Source organism: Nilaparvata lugens, chromosome 2, assembly GCF_014356525.2.
Source record: "Nilaparvata lugens isolate BPH chromosome 2, ASM1435652v1, whole genome shotgun sequence".
In the NCBI taxonomy this organism is placed as follows: Eukaryota; Metazoa; Arthropoda; class Insecta; order Hemiptera; family Delphacidae; genus Nilaparvata; species Nilaparvata lugens.
The window spans coordinates 73,501,563-73,523,046 of NC_052505.1; the positions used below are offsets into that span (position 1 = coordinate 73,501,563).

The 21,484-nt window shown below is 36.8% G+C and overlaps 1 protein-coding gene across 1 annotated transcript in view; it reads right to left on the minus strand.

Moving 5' to 3' along the window:
- LOC111046567 (RYamide receptor) overlaps positions 1 to 21,484 on the minus strand; it is a 121,827-nt gene that overhangs the window by 6,571 nt on the left and 93,772 nt on the right. The window contains exon 7 of the mRNA XM_022332144.2: positions 20,060 to 20,281. Coding sequence (XP_022187836.2) covers positions 20,060 to 20,281 — 222 coding nt within the window. The remainder of the gene's footprint in view (positions 1 to 20,059; positions 20,282 to 21,484) is intronic.

Genomic DNA, 21,484 nt, shown 5'->3' on the forward strand with positions numbered 1-21,484 from the left:
AATGAGAAAGTTTATTGCTGTAACTGTAAAAATGTCCCTTCTTAACTTTCCTAGGATTAGAATGTACTGGGCAGCTGACACTAGAGTTCCCTTTGTGGCTTCTCAGATTAGTCGAGATTTGTATTTCAAGATCCGAGCACATTTAAAACTTGTAAGTGATGCAGAAGTAAGTAATGATGAAAAAGCTGCAAGTAAATTTTGGAAGGTAGGCCCCTTGATGAAGTCTGTCCAAGTTGGATGCCTTTTGAACCCAAGAAAGAGTAAAGTGGCTGTTGACGAACAAATGATCCCATTTTGGGGTCATGCACCTGCAAGGCAAGTCATAAAGACAAAGCCTAATCCATGTGGATTAAAAAACTTTGTTGTAGCTGCTGCTGATGGGCTACCCCTAGACTTTTTTTTCTACCAAGGCAAAGGAGATCCTATTGTTTCAGAAGAAAATCTACAACACCTAGATGTAGGTGGAAAAGCTGTTCTTAAGCTCATTAGAAGTTTCCCAAGTGGTGTATCCATATACCTTGACAGATTTTTCACTTCTCAAGTTCTTTTGGACACTCTTTTCTCAGAGGCTGGAGCAACTGGAACAGGTACCTTGAGCAAAAAAAAAGTGCCTCATGCTTCAAAATTAAAGAAGGACTCTGAACTAAAAAGAGAAGGTCGGGGTTCTGTTGACCAATCAGTTAGATCAGATGGACAGGTGGCCATAGTAAAATGGTATGACAGCAGGCCAGTGCATTTAATTTCTAACAAGGAAGGTGCTTTCCCCTTGGACACCTGCCGAAGATGGTGTAGAACTGAAAAAAAATATATTGAAGTGAGCAGGCCCAATGTTGTCAAGGCTTACAACACAGAAATGGGTGGGATTGATTTGTTGGATAGAATGATTAGTTACTATAGAATTGATTCCAGGACAAAAAAATGGACTGTTCGTGTAATAATGCACTTTTTTGATTTTGCACTGGCAGCAGGGTGGATCGAGTACCGTAGAGATCAACATGCATTAGGAACTCGCAAAAAGGACATTTATGATCTGTTTGAGTTCAGGAAGCAGTATGCACATTTTCTAGTGTACGGGAAACATGAAATGAGTGATGAATCAAGTGACAGTGACTATGAGCCACGCTTCTCAAGTTTGGCCCCTCATAAACGAGCTCGAGTAGCACATCCACCAGATGCCCTACGAAACAAAAATGTACTTCATATGCCAGAATTTTCTCAACCAGCAACAAAGAACCGGTGTAGGATGCCAGGCTGCTCAAACAACAAGGCAAGAATAAGATGTTCAACATGTAAGGTGTTCCTTTGCCTTCAAGAGAAGAGGAATTGCTTCCAGCTGTACCACAACTTGTAAATTTTTATTTTTTTCTACAATAAATGAAAAAAAATAATATTAATTTTTATAACTATACAAATATACTTGGAGTTATGCAAATAAACTGTGTTCATAGTAGTTTGTCTTATTACTTTACCATATGAACCGATTTCCAAAGATTCTCATTCTTCAGAAAAATAAGGAAATAGGGAAGGTCAAAGTCCTGATGTCCCTTATGGGGGACATCACAATTAAGGGTTGTAAGAATCAAAAAAAATTTTTTTAATAGTTTTACTGTGTCAATACTATCAAAATACAGTGAAATTACCAAAAATCAAGCCCAAATGCAAAAAAAAATTTTCTCAGGACTGAGGAGGTTATGGTCAGACAGAATTTGTCCTGATTAGTTACTTTTGCCAGGTTCTATAACCACCTCTAAAGCTCTGATTCAACTAGGATTGGATCACGTTCTCCGAATTAAATTGCCTATACGAATACTGAATATGAATAATAACCACTCTGAATTGGCATACTGTGGCTACTGAGTTCCAATGGCCTAACTCACTCAATACCCAAGTAAAACGAAAAAAATGGAATTGAATTTTTTGGTGAGCAATCAACATCATTCACAAAAAATTCACAAGAGAAAATGTTCTTTGTTACTTGAAGTTGAAAAGAATTCTGCTTTATTAAAGCTCACGTTGAATTTGGATTCTGAGTAAATTCTACCTCAGAGAGAATATACTGTTAAAAAATAGCATTGCATTATTAGTCTCTGCCTTCACGCTGGTGTATCCTTGGAGAAGAAAGACCGAATTATCAGAGCTCGATTTCTAGGTATTCGGAGCCTACGACCTCTCTACTTGCAAATCCTCTTTCCTCGATATTTCCTTTCTCAAATAAAGAAGCTCTGAAGCGACCTTTCTCTTCAAAGAGACTTTGAGTTCATGGACGAAGGTTCATGAGAATTAATAAGTTCCTTGGAAAAAAATAGCTGACTACAAAATGCCAATACAGTAAAATTGCCCCACTAGAACATAGATCAATGATCGCCAAACTTATGAGCCTGGGGAGCTAGAATATCATTTATAAATCTTCTAGTGAGCTACCAAGTGGTATTAGACTGAAGAAGTACGGTACCGTATGCAAAATGGAATTTCACACTTTTATTGCCTATAAAGATACATTTCTAGTGTTGAAATCTACTCATCTAATAGCAAAAAGTATAACAGAAGTTGAAATGTAAATTTCAATGAGAGCAGTGTAACTTTTTTCGTCATCAAGTATTTTCTTGATGTTTGGAGAGTACGTTGTAGCCTCCATTCTGATACATTTGTCCAAATGTTCATCAGTCAGTCTGAGTCTGTTCCTGTATGGTTTTTTTATGATTTTTTTCGAAAAAGATGTTTCACACAAGTAGGTAGAGCTGAACATAGCTTTCAACGTCAATGCAACTTGAACAATATTTGGATATTTTTCTTTGGGGCTTGAGGCGAAATATTAATTCCAGTTGTAGAAAGTGATCGTTTTGAAAAACCCACAAATTCCATTTCAACTGAAGCCTGATCTTCACCAAAATGTATTACAACACAAGCTGCAAAATCTTCTGCATCGATCTCTACAGAAGGAGAGTTGATGAATTGCACCATAGATATGCTTTTAAAACCTTGAAATCGTTGATCAAACTTTTGTCTCAAGTCTGAAAGAATTGTAACATATTCTTGGTTATTGCTGCGATGCTGTGAAGGACTTTTCTTATCATTGATTCTCTTCAGACTGGGAAAGTGTTCATATTCAATCTGGACGACATTCTTTTCCCACATCTCGAGCTTCTTGAAAACGATGTTACAGTTAAAATCATTTCACCGATGTCCTTATCTTTCCCTTGAAGCTGCAAATTTAAATCATTCAACTACTCAGTTATATCTGTGAGAAATGCAATATTTTGAAGCCATGTTCCACAATGCATGGTTGCCAACCAAGCATTTCTGTGAGCTACCAAAAAACTACCCCACGAGCTACCGGTAGCTCGCGATCGACTGTTTGGCGACCACTGACATAGATCGTAGCTGCTTTTATCCTAAAATACTCCTATGCCCGGTTCCATCAAGTCTGGTCAGCATATTTGAACATGTTCAAGCTTTATTCGACATTAAATATGTGTCTTAGTAACAGAGAGAACAGATTATAAATATACAGCGTTTTATCATCACAATCTTCTCCCCTTAATATCAATCGGCACTCGTGGGGTATGGGGCGAGCTGGCGAAGTGAGACTGTCGATTCTCTGCCGTCGTGTGGCGAACAAACGCATATTCAGGGTTACTCTCGATTAATTCAACTTTTTCAACTGCGATCTGTTTTGAGTTTTTGTCATCTTCTTCAACCATACTGGTCCAGGTGTCAATAGCCAGGTTGGTAATGGTTTTCCATTACTTGAGTTTCTTGCATGTAAAAACATCCGCTCATGTGGTGTGCAGTTGGTGCTTGTGCATAATAGGGAACGAATAGAGTTGGGCATCGGGGAGAGCTTGTTCCAGGACTGTTGTTCAAACCTCTCGATTTTAGGGCTAGCATCACACTTTTCCATTAACTCCATTGTACCGTTCGACTTGCCCATTACGGCTGGATTATAGGGCGATGTTCTGCTGTGGCAATTCCTTTTGATAGTAGGAAATTTTTCAAAGCTGATGACATAAACGATGTTCCTCTATCGGAATGTATGTAAGACGGTACCCAAAAAGAGAGACTAGTGATGTAAGGTGTTTTATTACTGTATTAGTAGTCATGTCAGGACAGGGGAAGGCAAATGGAAATTGGAATATTCGTCTATAAGAACTAAAATATACTTGTTCCTTGAACTTGATTGTAGTGGGCCTTTGAAATCCATATTAAGACGGTCAAATGGTCGAGTTGCTTGATAAGGCGGCCAGTCCTTTGGCATAGCGTGGTTTCATTTCAGAACATGTAAACATTTGGAACATACTTCTTTACATCATCTATTGAATATGGTAAGTCTTTGTTTTGGTCCAATGATGGAGCGAGTAACTCCTGGATGACACAGGTCCTCATGAATTTTTATCAGTTTCTTAATATCTGTATGGCATCCAACAGTGGCACAGACTCTTGATAGTGTATCTGTGTATATTCTCTTTTCCAACTCTATAAATTATTGAACTTATATTCTGACAATTCAAGGCGCCATCGTTGGATTTTGTCATTCTTAATCTTGCTGGTTGTTTATTACTAAACATGAATGAAAATGATTCTGGTCTGTGATAAGTGTAAATTCTCGTCCAAGTAAGTAATGTCGCCATTTCCTGATTGATTCCACAATGGCATAAGCTTCTTTTTCCACTGCAGAGTGCCTAGTTTCAGATGTGGAAAGAGTTTGAGAAAAACGCCACTGGTCTCTCATTCTGTGTTAATACTGCTCCAATAGCGTAATCTGAGGCATCAGTTTCCAAAGTGAACGGGACTTTTTCATCAATGTGCACTAGAACTGCAAATCCTATTTCTTTCTTTAATGATTCAAATATATTTCTGCATTCTTCATTCAACGGGAAGTGAGTATTATGCACAAGTGGATGGATCTTTTTGAAAATTCTTTTATCCATTTGGAGTAGTGTGCAAGCATTCCAAGGACACGCTTCAATTCTTTCTGATTTTTTGGAGCTGGTAAGTCAAGGAGTGGTTTCAATCGATCTGGATCGGGCTTAATCATACCTGACCAATTTCGAATCCCAGAAAGGTTAATTCTCCATAGATATTTACACTTTTCTTCATTAATCGTGAGGCCATATTTTTCTGTGCTCTCCAGAAATTTTCTAAATTTTCATCATGTTCTTCTTGGGTCCTTCCGCATACAATAATATCATCTAAATAGGCATAAAATGATGTCAAATTTTCTTGTTCTATGATTTGATCAATCACTTTCTGGAAAGCAGCTACTCCATTCGTGAATCGAACGGAATTCTTTGAATTGATACAGTTGTGTCCAACTTCAAATGCGGTGAAATGCCTTTCCTCAGGCAAGATTGGTATCTGGTGATAGGCAGATTTCAGGTCAATAGATGAGAATATTTCATATTGCGCTACCTTATTGACTAATTCTTCCATTAGTGGTAGTGGATAGGCATCCAAATTCGTGAATTTGTTGATGGTCTGTGAATAGTCAATCACCATACGTTTCTTTTGGTTCTCTCTTGAAGTAACAAATGCTTGAGCTCTCCAAGAAGAATGACTATTTTCTATAATATCAGCATCTTTAAGCGTTTGACTTCATTCATCATAAACAAGTAATCCTCTTCTGAATGTCGTCTCGATTTAGTTATTATAGGCCGACAGTCCGGTTGAAGATCACGAAACAATGAGACAGGTTCTACTGTAGCTTAGGCTAGAGCACACTTTTTAATTTCATAAGTAGGCCTTCTTGCGTCATTGTCTTCATTCAGTTGTAGTGCTGCTTAGATCCACCGAAATCAAAAGTGATGGATGAAAAGTTCTTTAGAAAATCGTGTCCAAAATTGAGTGCCGATTGATATTAAGGGGAGAAGATTGTGATGATAAAACAGCTGTAATATTTATAATCTGTTATCTCTGTACTAAGACACATATTAATGTCGAATAAATTGTAATAGAATTGGACTCAACACGAGCTTTATTCGACATTAAATATGTGTCTTAGTAACAGAGATAACAGATTATAAAATTACAGCTGTTTTATCATCACAAGAACATAGATCAATGATCGCCAAACTTATGAGCCTGGGGAGCTAGAATATCATTTATAAATCTTCTAGTGAGCTACAAGTAGTATTAGACTGAAGAAGTACGGTACCGTATGCAAAATGGAATTTCACACTTTTATTGCCTATAAAGATACATTTCTAGTTGAAATCTACTCATCTCATAGCAAAAAGTATAACAAAAGTGAAATGGATATGCTTTTAAAACCTTGAAATCGTTGATCAAACTTTTGTCTCAAGTCTGAAAGAATTGTAACATATTCTTGGTTATTGCTGCTATGCTGTGAAGGACTTTTCTCGTCATTGATTCTCTTCAGACTGGGAAAGTGTTCATATTCAATCTGGACGACATTCTTTTCCCACATCTCGAACTTCTTGGAAAACGATGTTACAGTTGAAATCATTTCACCGATGTCCTTATCTTTCCCTTGAAGCTGCAAATTTAAATCATTCAACTTCTCAGTTATATCTGTGAGAAATGCAATGTTTTGAAGCCATGTTTCACAATGCATGGTTGCCAACCCAAGCATTTCTGTGAGCTACCGGTGAGCTACCCCATGAGCTACCGGTAGCTCGCGATCGACTGTTTGGCGACCACTGACATAGATCGTAGCTGCTTCTATCCTAAAATACTCCTATGCCCGGTTCCATTGAGCCTGGTCAGCATATTTGAACATGTTCAAGCCTAATACGATTCATCAAGTGTGCATTGGAATTATCGATAGTAACTATCACCATAGAAATCAGAATATAGTCAAGTGCTCTCGGGTATCGTTTGGAAGTGTGAATGATTTGACCGTGTTCAAATGTCTTGATCGAGCTTGGCGAAACCGGACAGTAGATTTCTAAAAACTAGACCTCGGATGAACTATTCCATTCAATGTTGAATAGAAATTAATTTTCAACAGAATAATTGAGAATTAATCAAGTCATCGAATACTATTGTAAAATCTGAACAGCCTCTAGAAACTGACTTGAACAATTGATTTCGTCTTGGAGAGAATAAAATGATCCAATACGAATGATATGGGTACAGTTCGGGTCGTAGCTTCACCTATCGGCGGAGAGCCACTAGATTACAATACTACCCGTTCAAAAACATCGATCATCTGTAGGGATCTTCCTCCATCACTACGGATCTAAGTACTCTGGAGCGTATGTTTTTTTCTAAGTAGGAATATCACCCCGCGAACCTAACCTTGCCTAAGTATGCCGTTTCAAAGTCACGGAGGCTAAGCTACGGGACGCGTACTATTTCTTTACTCATGCACTATATTATTATTATTATCATACTCAAAATAATCTGGTTGCTGGTTGGTTTCAAAAATTTGGCGAGCTTCCTAGAATTGAGAGTAAGTTGGAATTTCCCATACAGTTCACAGGGATATGAAAACAAAGTTTCAAGTTTTTCTCGAGTACAAAGACGAGTGACGTGCTTTCTTTCGCTCTATTAGTTTGTACATTGATCGTTCCGCAGTTCAACCAGATTCTCTCACAGTGGCTGACTTTTATCATCCCTTGAGAAATTCTCTATTATTGAAGTTCTTCTTGAGAAATAATTGTGGGAATCTCTTCTCATAAAGCGATTTATATAATTGTTGTGTCCTCACTCTGGCACTCATTCATTCCAACAAAAGACTCAAACAATATTCTGCTTTTTCACATTGGCAGTACAATAATTATTATTTTAATAATAGGATAGTCTATAGTTCTCTTGACTCCCTCTAGAATATTTCAACAGAATCGATTGAATATGAGCCTCACTTAGGTCCTTGTCACACTTGCAAGATGGCTGGATATTAAATCAAAATACAGTCACTTTTACAAAAAATACATTATTCTTTCCAGGTATTAACTGTTTGCAGATATTTGATATTCATTTCATAAATTTTCACATTGCCAGGTTTGATAATATCTATAGCAAATACTGAGGTATAAAACTTGAATACTGATAACAGATAAAATACAATCATTCAAATAAATTACAATTAATATTGCTAAACAAATATTTGTTAGAAACAATATCAATCATAATAAATTATAATCAACTATAATCATTCATTGAATAAACTGAGTGAGGAACTGATATGCAAATAATTAATGATATTGGGTGGAAAGATAGAACGATTTAATGGATGTAAGTAAGAGGGAAGTGGAAAATATGAAACGAATTATAAGTCAATGACTCTTTGAATGAATAAAAAAATAATCATCAATATTATTATCAAGTTCTAGTAAGAATTGTAAGGCTAGGTGAGACGGTAAGGATATGGGATCTTAAGGATAAGGATAGAAGGGTACTCGCATTTTCGGTGGGGTTCTACCACTCTAGAACCTTGGGTTGTTAGGTCGCTAGGACTGCTATATTCCAGTCCGGCAGCACCTCGGCCAAACTAGTATTAAAAATTGAACAGATGAGATAGAGGAAGCCAAAGGAAGCAGATGCTCTCTCAATGTTTGGGAGAAATACTAACATTTGCCAGAGAACATCGTAAACGCGTTCAAGCTGCTGTATCTTCTACAACAAACAGAAGCTGAAACTGTTTAGCCACGTGGAATAACGCTACCAAATTCCTAGCTAATACTGAAACTGTATTTCAACGAAAGAATGGAGAGATGAAAAAATAAAGGTATGGCAATGGCCTGAAAACTATCGCTTTGGAAACTTCCTGGCAAAATAAATTGCACACCATAAACAATTTGATACATATATTAACAAATATTGCAAAAAATAGATCAAGGCAAAAAATATAAAGAGCGATAAAAAATATATAATATAAAAATAGAACAATAATTGAAATCAGTAAAATATCACAGGCTAAACATTATACTCTAAATTTATAGCACGAAACGTTACCATGTGCCTTTATTTTAAATCATATGCATCCTTTTGCATGTAGCTGCGATATGAGCTTGCTAATACTTGTCGACTTGGACAATTCAATTAAAAATAGGTTCCTTAAGATCAACTTGATAAATTGGCAACTAATAATCCAAATATATATATTAAATTCTCTAGTATCTAGTAGATTTCTTTGTATTGAATATATATTTTATCTCAGGGTGCAAGATTCGGCACCTGATGGAATAAGTAGAGCAATTCATCTAGTGAATTAGAGCTACAACAAATTATCGCAAATTATTGCAAAAATTAAAGATCATATGAATATGTTTTAATAGCCTAGATTTTATACTTCTTTGATTTATTAGAATTTTCTGAAATGTACTGATTCATTATTCCTTTAATAAAATACCTTTAATACTATATTTACTTGCGCAAGTATTTTTTATTAAATTCTTAATTTATAAGAAAACCCTTTCGACGAGCTAGCTTTGATTATTAGATAAATTCGAAGCACTAAGGGCGCCCATCACTAATTCAATATTTCTCACTCACGTGTCGAAATCTTCTTATAAGCCGCCGATGTCGATCCAACTCCTGGTGGTCCTGGACTATGGTAGCCGGAATCGTCTCTTCCAAGGGGTTACAAAAATTATTTGAAATTGAAAATGACTTCTGCTTTATAAGAGCATCACAAAGTCTTTTAAGAAATTTAATAATTCAATCTAACTTTAGCTTTTACAAGTTATAGCAAGGTATTACGCTCTAAAATATTTAGGGTCCTCTCATGGTGGCATTTGGCAGGCGAGTGATGGTTCTCCTTCCTCAATTTTACAATTCTTATTTCCGACTTTCAAATTTACATAAAATTTGAATATCCTAGTCCTCCGCCATTTAAGGTTCAAATAGATCGTACTAAAATATCAAATTATTACTTAGGTTGTATGTTTAATAATTTCTTTGCCTTCGGGCCATATCCATAACATAGACTATACAATAATTTTACATAAATCCCAATCATTTATAGAAATATATATAAATATTTTTGAATTGGCATACTATTGCCGCCTATTAACTGCCATTATGCGATTGGTGCATGCAAATTGTTTCAGTATTCATGCGCTTGGTAACCTCCTATTTCCTGGATACACTTAATTATTTTTATTAGGTTTTTTAAGTATGCTCTCTACATGCTAGTTAATATTCTATATACTAATATTTATTTCATGCTTCCTAATAGTTAGCCACGTGACCATTTGTTCTTTCAAATTGCATACCGTTTTGCTGCAATAGATCTCTGCCAAGGGGTTTGGTCAGATTCTACGTTGCATGGCTCGGTCGATCGTTAGGTCGCCGATCACTGAATGTATATACCTAACCTCAATCTTCAAAAATTTTATATAATATTATATATTAGCAAAAAATTCTTTCAATTCCTTTTTAGGTTATTGTACCGTTTAGCCAGAACAAGCTGATGCTATCTAATCTTTATTGTTATCTCATTGGCGATATTAGCCAGTTATTTTATTCAGACCTATTAGTACTTCAGCTAGGGATTTTTACATCTACCCAAATTTCAAATACTTTACACGCGCCCCTGGATTTGAATTCAAAATATTTGAGAATCACAATGTTTTTAATGAAAATCCACCCTTCAATACATCGATATATTCCATACTTTATTTATAAATTATACTCTCAAACTTTTATCATAGTTCGCAGATCTATCTGCTGCACCTCCTTAGACCTCTATCAATACAATAACAAATTCTCCTCCTCAACACACAAAAAATATCATAAATATAATCCCCTAGACACATTCCTCCTTACAACGCTTAGAACATAGTATTTTTAAATTCGCCGCTCGCAGGGCCGCCAACCTAACTACACACATTTCTTGATTCTCATAATTGATTCTTTTCAAACAATAATTTCGATGTACAAATTTCTGGGCTTATATTTTATAGTAATTCCTAGGTCTTAATATAAATAATTTTCTATACATCAGGTACAATACTTTTCTTTTCTTTTGCTAATGGCTCTTTGGTTTTGGGTAACTAGCATTCACTTTAGGTTTTTCAGGGTACAAACATGGCATAACTAACGGTAATAAATATAAAACATATAAATAAATATACTAACATTGATAAATATAATAAATAACAGTAATAAATAACATTTTTGGGTTACAGTACTTCTTTTTATAATCATATGTTGAGCGCTACATTCGATTCAGGTGGCTTTGGCCAGCTGACTGCTTGTTCTACATTTCATACTGCTTACGTCAGAACTGGTTGTCGAAACTCGCAATTAACCTAACTGCTACATTTTTTCTCTTTAAAGGTAATTTACAAATTTTAAATATTCTATCCCCGCTTGTGTCCTTTTTTATTTGATGTAACTAATTTAATTACATAATTAAAAATTATTCTTTTGCTTGTTGCAGGCTTTGGACAGTTGGGAGAAATAAAAACATTGGATTATTGCCATGCGGTCCAACTCAATATTAAATTTATCATGATAGGTCAGTAATTCTTTGATAGTGGTGTTTTCCTTGATTACTTATCGTATTTATTTCAAATTCTGTGATATGGTTTAATATTGGCTACATTTTCCCACCAAACAATGTGCGTATTCTCATTCTCTTGCAACTGGACTGTGTTGTGATGCGATATGGCTACGATAGTGAATGGCCCTGAATAAATTAAAAAGAATTTACGAGTTACTTTCTCCAAAGCATTTGATAACCTGTGGCTCTTCACTAAAACTTCATCTCCAATATTATATGAAAATATTTTATATGCTCGGTCGTGAAATCTCTTTCTACTACTTGCCTTCTGCTCTAGCTTTAACCTTACTAGATGATGGATATTAGGGTTTGTTAATTTGTTCACTTCTGAGCTTGGAAAATCAATTAACTTTTCGATAAATGTAGTGTTTCTTTTACCGAATATGATTTCGTAAGGCGTACGACCGGTGCTTTCATTTAGACTATTATTATAACACTCTTCTAAAAATGGTATATATCTAACCCATTGTTGGTGTTTTTCATTACAGTAAGTCCGCATAAAACGAGAGATCTCTGCCATACGTCGCTCTACTGGATTAGCGCTGGGGTTGTAAAGAGATGTCCTCGACCATTTAATATTAGCCAGGTGAAGTATTTCTTTCCACTGCTTGCTACAAAAATAGGTTGCGTTGTCGGATAGGATTCGTTTAGGCTTTCCTACTTCACTTGTCCATCTTTCCGTTATGCATCGGGCCAAAACTTCTCCGGTCAATTTACCTATGGGAAATAGCATTGTATATTTTGAAAAAACACATGTAAGCACGAATATGTATTTTTTTCCGTATTGTGCCATGGGTAATGGACCATATATATCCGCTGATATCAATTCCAATGGTGCACTAGGGAGAATGGGATTCATTTCGCCCCTGATATGGTATCGCGGGTATTTGGCTTTCTGGCATATATCGCAAGCTTTTACTATTTTGGCCACTTTTTTATGCATGCTTTTAAAATAACAGCTTTCTTTTAGTAGGTGGAGGGTCTTCGTAGTTCCAAAATGTCCAATACGTTCGTGAGCTTCTTTTATCAAATCTGTTTCCATATTAGCGGGGATGATTAGGCGCCAGTCGTAAGTATTTTTAGCCGGTCGGTGGAACATAAATCCTTTGTAGCGGGTATACTGTCGCAGGTAATCGGGCGGTTCGGCAGCTCCTTCTTCCATCAATTCGCGGATCCGGGACAGTCTTGGGTCTTCGTATTGGGCGATGCGGATTCTTTCAGGGGTTAATACGGCAGTATGAATTCGTGGTTGGATGTTGGGAGGATATGGTATGCTTTCTCCACTCTTTACGGCGAAACATTTCAGGTTGGTATCTTGACAATATGTAGCATCTATTTCCCTGGATAGAAAGTCGGCGGTCTGATTTTTCTTTCCTGGCAGATGGGTCAATTCGATATCATATTCTTGAAGCGCAAGAAACCATCTAGATAAGCGGTTGTGATTTAATTTGGCTGTTTTGAAAAATGTTAAGGCTTTGTGGTCGGTATTGATAAATATCTTATTGCCGAGCAACAATGTCCGGTATTTAATACATACTTCCACAATACTCAACAACTCTTTTTCGGTCACAGAATATCGACGCTGTGCTGAGTTGAGTGTCTTACTAAAAAATGCTAGCACTCCTTTCTCTCCTTGATCATCTTCTTGGAAAATCTCTGCGCCTATCGCGTAATCTGAGGCATCGACATTCAAGAAAAAAGGTTTCTTCAGGTTAGGGTGTTTCAGCACGACGGAATTTAGGAAGGCTTCTTTTAGTTGCTGGAATATGATCTCTTCTTTGTTAGTCCAAATCCAAGGCTTGGTACTAGACAATATATGACTGAGTTGAGCAGTGTAGTGTGACATTTGTTTGTTGAAGCGGCGGTAGAATTGTAAAAATCCAATAAACTTTTGTAATTGTTTACGGTTGGTTGGTGATGGAAATTGTCTGATGGCTAATAATTTGTCCGGGTCCTGTGATATGCCAGTAGGTGTGATTATGTGTCCTAGATATTTCACTTCCCTCGCAAAAAATTCACACTTCGATAGTTTGAGTTTCAATCCGCAATTTATCAATCTATCAAATACTATATCTAAATGCTGGCAATGTTCACGTATATTCTGTGAGGCTATTAATCCATCGTCCACGTATAATGTACAGTAGTCTCTGATATCGTCTCCTAGCGCCTGTCTCAAACACCGTATGAATATAGCCATAGCATTCTTAATCCAAACGCTAAACGAGTGAACCTATAATTGCGTCCATTAAACAGAAAGGATAAATAATCGCGCGATTCCGGTGCTACTTGGACTTGCCAATATCCTGCGCTCAAATCTACCGTTGAATATATGGTCTTGCCATGGAAAGTTTGCATAACTTGTTCAATTTGGTCTGGTCCTTCTCGGTCATCATCCAATATACGGTTCAAGGCGCGAGCATCCAGACATAGTCTTACTGTTCCATCCTTTTTTGCTACACACACAATCGGCAAACTATAGGGTGCTGTGGATTCTTCTATAATTCCTAGTTGTTCCATGCGAGAGATTTCTGCTATGGCGGCGGATCGATAGGTGAAAGGTATGGGGTATGATTTGCGGTAATACGTGTCGTGTGGTTTAACATTGAGTGAACATTCGAAGTGAGTAGCTAGACCAGGTTGTTCGGAAAAAACGTCTGCATTTTTACGGAATACTTGAATTATTTCCTGTCTAATGTCAGGATGCCAATCGGTACGTTGATGGATTCTATTTATCAGTATCTCTAACAATTCTTCGGTACTAGAGTCTGCTCCTGACGGTGTTCGGTCCTTCGTTGTTAGGCTTAATACCTCCATATACTCCATAGCATTTTCAATTCCGTGGATACCCCACTTCCTCGGCGCGCCTTCCATGTAGTGAGCGAAATGTACCTCAGCAATTCCTTCAGTGCGTTTCTTCAGATCAAGGGGTACTATAACTTCGTATGCTTCGGTTTCGGTAAAAGCATGAAATTTCGAGGTTTGGAAATTTAAACAGGCCTGGAAATGTTGTAGAAAATCTGTACCTATTATTATGTGCGGACCGGATACAGGTAACATGAGAAATGTATAAGCGAATCGTTGTTGTTGAAGATTTATTTCCAGTAAGCATTGAGTAGTTATATGTATTCGCCGTCCTGGACTGATACCTGATACATATACGTTGGTTAACGGTAGAGTAGCTAATTTTGTTTTTTCTTTCAGACGTTGAAATATGTCTGTTTGTATGAGGCTACATTGTGAACCACTATCTACTAATGCTTGAACCCTCATTCCATATATTTCGATATCGATATACGCTTGCATTTGGATATCCGGTAGCCTGCTTTCCTTCTCGGTTTCTTCTAACAAAGTCTCCGGTAAATCATTTCTGAATGTGGTGTATGACGTTGAAATATCCTGCTTTTCTTGGTTTGTTTCATTTGAGCTTGTGCTTGTTATATCGGGGGTATCATATAGTCATGGTTTATTAGCTGTAGTTTTCTGTATATCTGGTGGCGGGTCGTTGGGTGCTGGGTTCCGTGTTTTTTGTTGATTTAATCCTGTGGCATGCGCTAATGTATAATTTGTGCTTACTTGTTGAGGTGGTGGTTTGTAATTTCTGTTGTAATTATTCTGAGTGTGACTGTTATTTGAGTTTAATCGATCACGGCCATCATAGTGATTCCTGCGGTTGCTCTGCTGGGCGTAATGGTTGGTTGTGCGATTTTGAAAATTTTCATTATTCCAGTTACCATTTTGCTTGTGCTCATAGCGGCGTTCAAATTGAGGGGCAGATCGGTAGCGATCATATGATACCGGTTCATAATTTTGGCTGTTATACTGATTACTTTTTAGTTGTGTTGATTCTGTGTGTATCTTTGGTCTGAACGGTGTTTTGACATTGCCATCACTGACTGTATGCCATATAAATGATTTATCAGCTGTTTGCAATCAGTAATGGGTTGTGTGGCGAGTGCCATTCTAACTTGATACGGTAGTTTCTTCAGAATAATACTTGCTAATGCCGATTCGTTAATGGGCTCGCTCAATTGAGAATTTTTGAACTGTAGGGCAGTGACGAAAGTGGTACATGCACCGTCTAAGTTAGGGTTGAAATCGCATGATATGATGTCCGCTAGCACGTCCAACTGTTTACTTCTGCTCCAATACTGTTCCAGGAAGACAGCTACAAACTCATCCAATGATGTAAATTCATGGGCTCTACTCCGAAAGAACATCAGGGGTTCGCCAATCAATAAACTAGTCAAACGAAGACGCCACATGCTCCAAGAGGTAGGTGCAAGAGTTTGTACTAATTTTATCTGATCAATGAATGGTTGAGGTTGCAAATGGCGATCAGTATTATCAAATTTACCCAGTCCTTGCAATATACTATGGGAGGAGAAGGTATCATAGTTCACTGAGGATCGAGATAGGTGTATGGATGTGGAGTAATAATCTGATGAAGTCAGGCTATTCTTAGTCATAATTTTTATTAAGGTCAGACAGAATTTGTCCTGATTAGTTTACTTTTGCCAGGTTCTATAACCACCTCTAAAGCTCTGATTCAACTAGGATTGGATCACGTTCTCCGAATTAAATTGCCTATACGAATACTGAATATGAATAATAACAACTCTTAATTGGCATACTGTGGCTACTGAGTTCCGATGGCCTAACTCACTCAATACCCAAGTAAAACGAAAAAATGGAATTGAATTTTTTGGTGAGCAATCAACATCATTCACAAAAAATTCACAAGAGAAAATGTTCTTTGTTACTTGAAGTTGAGAAGAATTCTGCTTTATTAAAGCTCACGTTGAACTTGGATTCTATGAGTAAATTCTACCTCAGAGAGAATATACTGTTAAAAAATAGCATTGCATTATTAGTTTCTGCCTTCACGCTGGTGTATCCTTGGAGAAGAAAGACCGAATTATCAGAGCTCGATTTCTAGGTATTCGGAGCCTACGACCTCTCTACTTGCAAATCCTCTTTCTCCGATATTTCCTTTCTCAAATAAAGAAGCTCTGAAGCAACCTTTCTCTTCAAAGAGACTTTGAGTTCATGGACAAAGGTCCATGAGAATTAATAAGTTCCTTGGAAAAAAAATAGCTGACTACAAAATGCCAACACAGTAAAATTGCCCCACTAGAACATAGATCAATGATCGCCAAACTTATGAGCCTGGGGAGCTAGAATATCATTTATAAATCTTCTAGTGAGCTACCAAGTAGTAGTATTAGACTGAAGAAGTACGGTACCGTATGCAAAATGGAATTTCACACTTTTATTGCCTATAAAGATACATTTCTAGTTTGAAATCTACTCATCTCATAGCAAAAAGTATAACAAAAGTTGAAATGTAATTTTCAATGAGAGCAGTGTAACTCTTTTTCGTCATCAAGTATTTTCTTGATGTTTGGAGAGTACGTTGTAGCCTCCATTCTGATACATTTGTCCAAATGCTCATCAGTCACTCTGAGTCTGTTCCTGTATCGATTTTTTATGATTTTTTTCGAAAAAGATGTTTCACACAAGTAGGTAGAGCTGAACATAGCTTTCAACGTCAATGCAACTTGAACAATATTTCGATATTTTTCTTTGGGGGCTTGAGGCGAAATATTTCCAGTTGTATAAAGTGATCGTATTGAAAAACCCCACAAATTCCATTTCAACTGAAGCCTGATCTTCACCAAAATGTATTACAACACAAGCTGCAAAATATTCTGCATCGATCTCTACAAAAGGAGAGTTGATGAATTGCACCATATTAGATATGCTTTTAAAACCTTGAAATCGTTGATCAAACTTTTGTCTCAAGTCTGAAAGAATTGTAACATATTCTTGGTTATTGCTGCTATGCTGTGAAGGACTTTTCTCGTCATTGATTCTCTTCAGACTGGGAAAGTGTTCATATTCAATCTGGACGACATTCTTTTCCCACATCTCGAACTTCTTGGAAAACGATGTTACAGTTGAAATCATTTCACCGATGTCCTTATCTTTCCCTTGAAGCTGCAAATTTAAATCATTCAACTTCTCAGTTATATCTGTGAGAAATGCAATGTTTTGAAGCTATGTTTCACAATGCATGGTTGCCAACCCAAGCATTTCTGTGAGCTACCGGTGAGCTACCCCATGAGCTACCGGTAGCTCGCGATCGACTGTTTGGCGACCACTGACATAGATCGTAGCTGCTTCTATCCTAAAATACTCCTATGCCCGGTTCCATTGAGCCTGGTCAGCATATTTGAACATGTTCAAGCCTAATACGATTCATCAAGTGTGCATTGGAATTATCGATAGTAACTATCACCATAGAAATCAGAATATAGTCAAGTGCTCTCGGGTATCGTTTGGAAGTGTGAATGATTTGACCGTGTTCAAATGTCTTGATCGAGCTTGGCAAAACCGGACAGTAGATTTCTAAAAACTAGACCTCGGATGAACTATTCCATTCAATGTTGAATAGAAATTAATTTTCAACAGAATAATTGAGAATTAATCAAGTCATCGAATACTATTGTAAAATCTGAACAGCCTCTAGAAACTGACTTGAACAATTGATTTCGTCTTGGAGAGAATATGGGTACAGTTCGGGTCGTAGCTTCACCTATCGGCGGAGAGCCACTAGATTACAATACTACCCGTTCAAAAACATCGATCATCTGTAGGGATCTTCCTCCATCAATACGGATCTAAGTACTCTGGAGCGTATGTTTTTTTTCTAAGTAGGAATATCACCCCACGAACCTAACCTTGCCTAAGTATGCCGTTTCAAAGTCACGGAGGCTAAGCTACGGGACGCGTACTATTTCTTTACTCATGCACTATATTATTATTATTATCATACTCAAAATAATCTGGTTGCTCGTTGGTTTCAAAAATTTGGCGAGCTTCCTAGAATTGAGAGTAAGTTGGAATTTCCCATACAGTACACAGGGATATGAAAACCAAGTTTCAAGTTTTTCTCGAGTACAAAGACGAGTGACGTGCTTTCTTTCGCTCTATTAGTTTGTACATTGATCGTTCCGCAGTTCAACCAGATTCTCTCACAGTGGCTGACTTTCATCATCCCTTGAGAAATTCTCTATTATTGAAGTTCTTCTTGAGAAATAATTGTGGGAATCTCTTCTCATAAAGCGATTTATATAATTGTTGTGTCCTCACTCTGGCACTCATTCATTCCAACAAAAGACTCAAACAATATTCTGCTTTTTCACATTGGCAGTACAATAATTATTTTAATCATAGGATAGTCTATAGTTCTCTTGACACCCTCTAGAATATTTCAACAGAATCGATTGAATATGAGCCTCACTTAGGTCCTTGTCACACTTGCAAGATGGCTGGATATTAAATCAAAATACAGTCACTTTTACAAAAAATACATTATTCTTTCCAGGTATTAACTGTTTGCAGATATTTGATATTCATTTCATAAATTTTTCACATTGCCAGGTTTGATAATATCTATAGCAAATACTGAGGTATAAAACTTGAATACTGATAACAGATAAAATACAATCTTTCAAATAAATTACAATTAATATTGCTAAACAAATATTTGTTAGAAACAATATCAATCATAATAAATTATAATCAACTATATTCATTCATTGAATAAACTGAGTGAGGAACTGATATGCAAATAATTAATGATATTGGGTGGAAAGATAGAACGATTTAATGGATGTAAGTAAGAGGGAAGTGGAAAATATGAAACGAATTATAAGTCAATGACTCTTTGAATGAATAAAGAAAAATAAGCTTCAATATTATTATCAAGTTCTAGTAAGGATTGTGAGGCTAGGTGAGACGGTAAGGATAAGGATATAAGGGTACTCGGATTTTCGGTGGGGTTCTACCACTCTAGAACCTTGGGTTGTTAGGTCGCTAGGACTGCTATATTCTAGTCCGGCAGCACCTCGGCCAAACTAGTTTTAAAAATTGAACAGATGAAATAGAGTAAGCCAAAGGGAGCAGATGCTCTCTCAATGTTTGGGAGAAATACTAACATTTGCCAGAGAACATCGTAAACGCGTTCAAGCTGCTGTATCTTCTACAACAAACAGAAGGTGAAACTGTTCAGCCATGTGGAATAACGCTACAGAATTCCTAGCTAATACTCAAACTGTATTTCAAAGAAGGAATAGAGTGATGAAAAAATAAAGGGATGGCAATGGCCTGAAAACTATCGCTTTGGAAACTTCCTGGCAAAATAAACTGAACAATGTAAACAAGTACTACATTAAAAATAACACAAGAAGTGATATTACCATTCTCAAGCTTTCAAGAATATTAGACAAGAATATTGAAGAATGATGTTCAAGATGAAAAGCGTTTCTTTAGATTCACTTCTAAATCAGCTTTCAGGTGCAAGTAGATTGGCCGACCTGTAACAAAATAATTTACAGCAGCGGGAAAATTTTGAATCACATATGACAATTTTTCCCGCTTCCCGCAGCGGAAAGCTCCTGGCAAAATAAACTGAAAAATTTGAACAAGCTCTACTGTATAGAATAACATTGAAAATAATATTAACAATCTCAAGCTTTCAAGAATGTAAGAAAAATATTTTGAAGAATGATATTCGTGTCCACCTACCCTAAAGTTATCGCTCATGAAACAGTAGACGAGTGGATTGACGAAGCTATTGGCATTGGCGAGCCACAGACATCCAAAGTAGGAGAGTGCGTAGATTCTTCTCTGTTGCTCAGTCAGAAGATTCCCAAAGTCGGGCACAAAGTAGAAAAGGACAACGAACGTTTGTAGAGGTAGCCAGAACAGGGTGAAGAGAATAACGATGGTGAAAAGCATCTTTATGACCTGAAATAGAGATAAGGACTTTCTGAAAGGGAGATCAAAGGTTATCAAAGTAATAGAATACTGAATTGATGTATATCAAGGATACCCGAATATCATATTACATTCTTCAAATTTGTGAGATTTTGCATAATTCTAATGTCTTTGTATTAATTCAACTTGGAGTATCTTTACATATTATACAATCATACAGCGAAACTTATTCTAATCTCATCAAAGCAAACACATTCTCTCCGTTTAATGAGTTTGTTTAAATGATCGAATACAATGATTTCCACCACAGTAACTACATCAATAAAAATCAAAAGTTTGAGAAATTGAACGTAAATTCCCACCACAGTCAAAGAAATAAACAGCATCCTCTGAGTATTTTTTATGCTGTTTTATTAAAGTGCGAGATAAATTACTTTTAACACGGCTCTTTCACGAAGACTGAGAGGTCCGATGCTCTATCCTCCACTAATCACTCCCACTACCTAGCAGCATTCTCCTTCTTTTGTGTCTGAGTGAGAGAGCTTTGTAACGCGACGCGACAACACTCCCCTCCATTTATTGCTGGCAATGCTCCAAGTAGTGTACTGGTCAGCAGGTATATTGGTTTGTGTATGTCACAGAGATGTTTTCATCACAAGAACATGAAGCAAAATGACACGGCACATCTAATTGTGCGCAGGATGTCCGTCTGTGTCCACGCTACATACTGTGGAGCGAGAAATGGGTTTCTCCTCTTCATGTTAAAAGTAATATTTATCTCGCACTTTAGTAGTAGTACCGTACATTCCACACGGCCTATGCCTGAGGATGTTCACTCCTATTTCACATTTTATTGTTTGTAGAATAAAATAATATTATTGATTGACTGATTGATATTCTCTCTTTAGCATGCTAAATTTAAGCTCTACTATACAGAGTGAGTCATATGTATGGGAACCCTTCAATAAGTTGGAGACTGTTGTAGATATAATACTGTAACTTCCATGATAAGTTATTGGTCAAATACTCTACTTCTTGACGTACAACTAAATTTCAACCCTTTATAAGGGGGTGACGAAGGGGTTGTAACTCGAATATTTCAAATGTAAACACCCATTGTGTGGTACATAATTTTAAAGGCATTTTTAAAACAAAAAAGATGACATCGATAAAAATGTTCTATGATACTCTTGTATCCAAAATGGCGGCTGATTGAAGTTCTTGTTTTCAAAG